The following is a 6,333-nucleotide window of genomic DNA, read 5'->3' as shown; positions in this document are numbered from 1 at the left end:
AATTTTAGTTCCGCTTTTAACAGGGGCTGTGTTTGGGCATTTCCTGATATATTTTGGTGTGAGACAATGTATTTGACTTTCACAGAATTTTTTAACATAAGCTTAGTTTGGGTAATTCCGGTGAAAATTCAAAATTTTGCCGGAAGTGCCCAATTAAATCTCCTGTTAAAAATCCTATATATAATCAAATGAATTCTTTCAACCCGAAATATCTCAGGAAATGCCCAAACACCGCTGCTGTTAAAAGTAGAACTCAAAATTCCAATTTTAAAAGGTTCTCCACGGAAGTTACATTTTGTCATACACTAATATATATATATATGCTGAGTATATATAGCAGCATATATATATATATATATATATATATATGACTATATATGGGGTATTCCATGCCAAATCGACCACTTTTGACCCCGACCCTTTTCGATTTGGCCGAAAGTTTTTCCATCCTTTTTCTACCCTATAAAAACGGTTCTCAGAATTTTTGAATTTTTACCTAACTCCATAAAAGTTATGAATTTTTCAAAAAAATGGCTTTTTTATTTTCAAATAGCCATAACTTTTTCAAAACTAAACATTTAGGTACCTTTTTTATTTTAAAATTTTTGTTTTCAGATGTACTTTCCGATAAAAATATTAAAAATTTTTGTAAGTCAATACATATGGAATTTTTCAGTTTTTGACAAAATCAATGATTTTTCGAAGTTCGACATTTTTTTTTAATTATTTTTTCTAAAATAAACTTTAATCAATTCCACAGTTATCCCTGTAGAACCCAGATTGGGCCGATTTCTCTTTCTATTTTTTTTATTCAATTGAAAAAAAATTGTTAAATTTTCAAAAATGGAAAAAAAATTTTTTTTCATAAATTTTATTTATGTAATGAGATAAATACAATTCAACGATTTCACGGCATTATATTCACAATTTAGAGGCTTCATCGATGACTGTAATTAGTAAGATTCAAATTTTAATATATCAATTAGATCGATAAACTAGGGATAACAATTATCGACTTACCTATAGCCAGTAAACTAGATGCTATAAGCTAGTATGTTTTGATTAAAAGTGCGGCTTTTTCATTTTGAGATCTAAAAACATAACCTATAAATCTTTTGTGCAATCTAGTGTTTTATAAAAGATTGTCATTACATTTGTTGTATAAATAAATAATTTCTCTAGTTTATAAGCGCTTTTTTAATTTGTCTTTATGGCGTCAAAAAAGGTATTTGATCGGTGTTGTAATCCTTTTGAGTTGGAATCTCATTTTAAAAAAATTGGTTTACGTCCGGCGACTGATATTATGAAAGTAACGTTAGGATTAGATGATAATTATTTATTATGCAGTTCATGTCGAAAAAAAGCTTCAGAGTTAGTGAAGCAACAAACAAATGCTCGTAATGATCCTAGTGCTGATGTAAGTGACCGTGAAGACAACTATAGTGACAATAATGACAACAATGATCAGGCTGATAATGATAGTAATACAACTGCCACGGATCTCCCATTATCCTTATCATTCCGTAAGTTTTTTTAATTATTTATACGTTACTTGAATACATTTCTAGTAGCTATATGTTTCACTATTATTTTTTAAGGTTCCATGTCATTTGATAGCGAACCCAAAGCATCACAATCAAGCTCAGGATCCCAAGTTAGCGCTGCAACTCAATTACCCGTAATAAACCATGCATTAGAATTGTTAAATCAATCACCGATTCCATCGAAGAAATTGAATGATAATCAATTTTTGAACAATAAAATAAATCGGGTATCTGACAGCTTGAAAAAAGTTTTGCTTTCTTCTTCAGATGAAGAATCGATTGATGACGATGGTGAAAATTTTTGCTCTCTAATTAAAATGTTGTATGATAAATTCAACGATAAAGAAACTGATAAGTCTTTGAAAATACAAATTTTAACATTATTACCTGTAAAATGGAGTGAGAGACGTATTTGTGAAACTATGAATACATCAAGACATTTGTCAAGAGTAGCAAAAAATTTGGTTGAAGAAACGGGTTTACTTTCTACACCTGAATCGAAATTAGGTATGGGTAGCGTAAAATCGATGTTTTAAATACACTTGAAAACTAAATTACTCAACATTTTTGTATAGGGAGGACAATTACTGATCAGGTAAAATTAAAAGTTGAAAATTTTTACAACGATGATGAGTATAGTGCTCAAATGCCCGGTATGAAAGACTTTGTATCAATTCGAAGTGATGATGGTAATCGGATACACGTCCAAAAAAGACTTATCCTGTCTAACTTAAAAGAATTATACCAATGTTTCTGTGAAATAAATCCTGCTGAGAGAATTGGATTTTCAAAATTCGCTTCTTTGCGACCAAAACATTGTGTGTTAGCAGGGGCAAGTGGAACACACACCATCTGCGTGTGTACGATTCATCAAAACGTGAAGTTAATGATGCTTGGTAATTATCAAATTAATTAATAATTATAAATGCGTGAATTTTAAGTTTACTAAATTACTGTTATTTTAGGTGCAAATATTTATTCTTTGACAAGGAACACAGAAAAGCCCATTAAACACTACAGCAATTACTTGAGCATGATTATATGTGAAAATCCATCTTTTCAGTGTTATTTAGGTGGATGTAAAAACTGTCCTGGGGTCGATGAGTTGAGTAAAATTTTACTAAAATGTTTTGAGGACCGGGAAATCGAGAATATTACATATAAATATTGGATGTCAAAACCGAGAAGTAGTTTAGAAACTATTATTAAGCCTACAGAAGAATTTGTGGAAAAATTTTGTAGTGAGTTAGAAATTCTTCTACCTCATTCGTTCATTGCTAAGGAGCAAGCCCAATTCTTGAAGACATTGAAAGAAACATTGAAACCAAACGAATACGTTATTATTTGTGATTTTGCAGAAAATTATGCCTTCGTAGTACAAAATGCGGCAGCTGGTTTTCACTGGAATAATAATCAGGCAACAGTTTTTCCAGTCGTTATTTATTATAAAGTAAATAACAAACTTGAACACAAAAGTTTAGTAATTATCTCAGATTCTAACAAACATGATGCCGTTGCTGTTCATGTTTTCATCGAAATAATAACTGATTACGTAAAAAGTCTTCCTGAACGTTGTAACAAGATTTATTATTTTTCTGATGGAGCTCCTCAACAATTTAAAAACTTTAAAAACTTTGTAAATTTATATTACCACGAAGATGATTTTGATATTCCTGCTGAATGGCATTTTTTTGCGACTGCCCATGGGAAAGGTCCGTGTGATGGAATCGGTGGTATTCTCAAACGACTTACAGCGAGAGCAAGTCTCCAACTCGCGGTAGACAAACAAATAACGACACCAGAAGAATTTTTTGAATGGGCTTCTGCACCGGATAACTTGCCGAATATTATAGTGAAGTTTTCCCCAGAAGAAGATTATGACACAGCAGTAAATGATTTAAATGATCGATTTTTGAAAACGAAACCGATTACAGGAACTCAACAACTACATTGTATAATTCCGGACAAAAATGGTTGTTTACTAGTTAAAAACTTTTCGAATTCGAATGAACACAGAATTTGTAAAATATTTAAACGACAGAGAGAAAAGTAATTAATTTTAGCTGCATCAATTATTGATCTTACTAATTACAGTCATCGATGAAGCCTCTAAATTGTGAATGTAATGCCGTAAAATCGTTGAATTGTATTTATCTCATTATATAAATAAAATTTATGAAAAAAAATTTTTTTTCCATTTTTGAAAATTTAACAATTTTTTTTCAATTGAATAAAAAAAATAGAAAGAGAAATCGGCCCAATCTGGGTTCTACAGGGATAACTGTGGAATTGATTAAAGTTTATTTTAGAAAAAAAAAATTAAAAAAAAAAAATGTCGAACTTCGAAAAATCATTGATTTTTGTCAAAAAACTGAAAAATTCCATATGTATTGACTTACAAAAATTTTTTAATATTTTTTATCGGAAAGTACATCTAAAAACAAAAATTTAAAAAAAAAAAAGGTACCTAAATGTTTAGTTTTGAAAAAGTTATGGCTATTTGAAAATAAAAAAGCCATTTTTTTGAAAAATTCATAACTTTTTTGGAGTTAGGTAAAAAAATTCAAAAAAATTCTGAGAACCGTTTTTTACAGGGTAGAAAAGGATGGAAAACTTTCGGCCAAATCGAAAAGGGTCGGGGTCAAAAGTGGTCGATTTGGCATGGAATACCCCATATATATGTGTGTGTGTATAATTTACTATTTTTTCCGAAGATCGGTGTTTTTACTTATTAAAGAGTTCTATATTTCAAAGCCATTATCCACGATCCAAATTAATGTTAGACTAATTTTAAATTTTACATTAAATTTTTATTTATTAAATTTATTCTCACCCCCTTTTACTGTTGGTATGAGCACTCAATACCATCTTCGGGTGAATATATCTAATAACTAAAAATTTTTTATTTTTAATTAAGATTAAGCAAAAAAGTTAATTTTTTACTCAGTGAAACTTTTTCGGTCACCGAAAAAATAATAACTCAGAAAATGCTCAGACCAGGAATCGAACCTGGATCTTTTGGTGTCGCGACAACTGCTCTACCCTTAAGCTATCCGAGACACTGTCCGTAACTATCATTCAGTTACTTATTAAGAACCACTGAGTAATTCTTGTATATTGACAATTTTTAATGACGTATTTGTGGATGTTTTTTAAATACGTAGACTCTAATCTCCTACTTGATTGTATGAGCAGTTGGCGCTACACCAAAAGATCCAGGTTTGATTCCTGGTCTGAGCATTTTCTAAGTTATTATTTTTTCGGTGACCGAAAAAGTTTCACTGAGTAAAAAATTAACTTCTTTGCTTAATCTTAATTAAAAATAAAAAATTTTTAACTATTAGATATATTCACCCGAAGATGGTATTGAGTGCTCATACCAACAATAAAAATGGTGAAAATAAATTTAATAAATAAAAATTTAATGTAAAATTTAAAATTAGTCTAACATCAATTTGGATCGGAGATAATGGTTTCATTGATCGAACCAAAAATTTTGGAGTAATTTCGAAAAAACACTTTTTTCGCTTTTCTTTCGTTCACGATATCTCTCGAACAAATTAACCGATTTCGACCATCTTGGTGGCGATTGACGTGGTTTTTTATTGTTTAAAGTTGATTAGTTTTTGAAATCGATCGGTAGAGCCGTTTAAAAGTTATTAAAAAAAAACAACATTTGAAAAAATTTTTTTTCTTAGTTTTTTTAAGATTTCTCAAAATCTTTTGATCCGAATCGGTTCAAATTATACTCAAAATCTCAGTTAGGCCAAGCTCTTTCAAATGGCACTAAACCGCGATAAAATCGAATGAGCCGTTGAAAAGTTATAAGCGGTTCACATACTTTCATACACACACACACACACACACACCCCAGATGGAAGGGTGGAACGAAAGAGTATTGCCTGGTGGCGACCCTAGACATCAGAAACGCATTCAACTCCGCCAATTGGGAATGCATCATGCAGGCCCTCCAAGAGAAGAATGTACCAGAATACCTTCTTAAGATCGTAACAAGCTACTTTGAAAATAGGGTCTTGAAGTATGACACGAAGAACGGTCCGAGGGAGTATGATATTACTGGAGGTGTACCACAAGGTTCAGTCCTAGGCCCGCTCATGTGGAATATTATATATGACGGTCTATTAAGACTAACTCTGCCAAGAAACGTCAAACTCGTAGCATATGCAGATGACGTAGCCATAGTGATTGTTGCCAAACACCTTGACGAGATAAACCATATGTTCGATCTCACTTTTGAGCGCGTTGACCGGTGGATGGACGCAGTGAACCTGCAACTGGCGCAACACAAGACTGAGGCAGTGCTTATTACCAGCAGAAAAGTGGTAGAGATCATTAAGCTGAAAGTCGGCGAACAAGAAATCACATCACAACCTTATATCCGATATTTGGGAGTGATGCTTGATGCCCGACTCAACTTCAAGCAGCAAGTGGAACATATCAGTGCCAAAGCGTCAGTAGTGAGGGCTCGTCTCGCACGGCTGATGCCTAACATCGGAGGCCCAATGCAGAGCAGGAGGCTACTATTGTCATCAGTAGTCACATCAGTGCTCACTTACGGAATATCCATTTGGGCCGACGCATTAAAGACGCAAGAATCATGGAGAAAGGCTGGACCAGTATATCGACTGAGTGCCCTACGAGTAGCTAATGCCTTTCGCACTATATCAGAAGAAGCAGTGTGCGTCATTGCTGGAACCCTACCTCTTAGAGTTCTAGCAGAGGAAAGGCGGACCCTTTACCAACGAAAAAGGTCAACTGCACTGAGCCC

The 6,333-nt window shown here is 32.7% G+C and overlaps 2 protein-coding genes across 7 annotated transcripts in view; one reads left to right on the top strand and one right to left on the bottom strand.

Moving 5' to 3' along the window:
- LOC123260037 (dystrobrevin beta) overlaps positions 1–6,333 on the bottom strand; it is an 822,761-nt gene that overhangs the window by 492,861 nt on the left and 323,567 nt on the right. The window lies entirely within an intron of this gene.
- On the top strand, positions 1,101–3,754 carry LOC123260039. The gene is made up of 4 exons (XM_044720969.1): positions 1,101–1,523; positions 1,599–2,051; positions 2,120–2,440; positions 2,510–3,754. The coding sequence occupies exons 1-4, from the start codon at positions 1,211–1,213 to the stop codon at positions 3,595–3,597; spliced, it is 2,175 nt and encodes a 724-aa protein (XP_044576904.1). The 5' UTR covers positions 1,101–1,210; the 3' UTR covers positions 3,598–3,754.

This window comes from Cotesia glomerata, linkage group LG2, assembly GCF_020080835.1.
Source record: "Cotesia glomerata isolate CgM1 linkage group LG2, MPM_Cglom_v2.3, whole genome shotgun sequence".
Classification (NCBI taxonomy): Eukaryota; Metazoa; Arthropoda; class Insecta; order Hymenoptera; family Braconidae; genus Cotesia; species Cotesia glomerata.
Note: the sequence above shows the minus strand (reverse complement) of the source record. Positions and strands in the feature narration are given on the sequence as shown.

Bases quoted from the DNA above. Each gene is read 5' to 3' on its own strand.
- LOC123260039 (XM_044720969.1), top strand. From the start codon at position 1,211: ATGGCGTCAAAAAAGGTATTTGATCGGTGTTGTAATCCTTTTGAGTTG. The intron at 1,524-1,598 runs GTAAGTTTTTTT...TTATTTTTTAAG, and splicing joins CCCATTATCCTTATCATTCC to GTTCCATGTCATTTGATAGC. The intron at 2,052-2,119 runs GTATGGGTAGCG...ATTTTTGTATAG, and splicing joins TACACCTGAATCGAAATTAG to GGAGGACAATTACTGATCAG.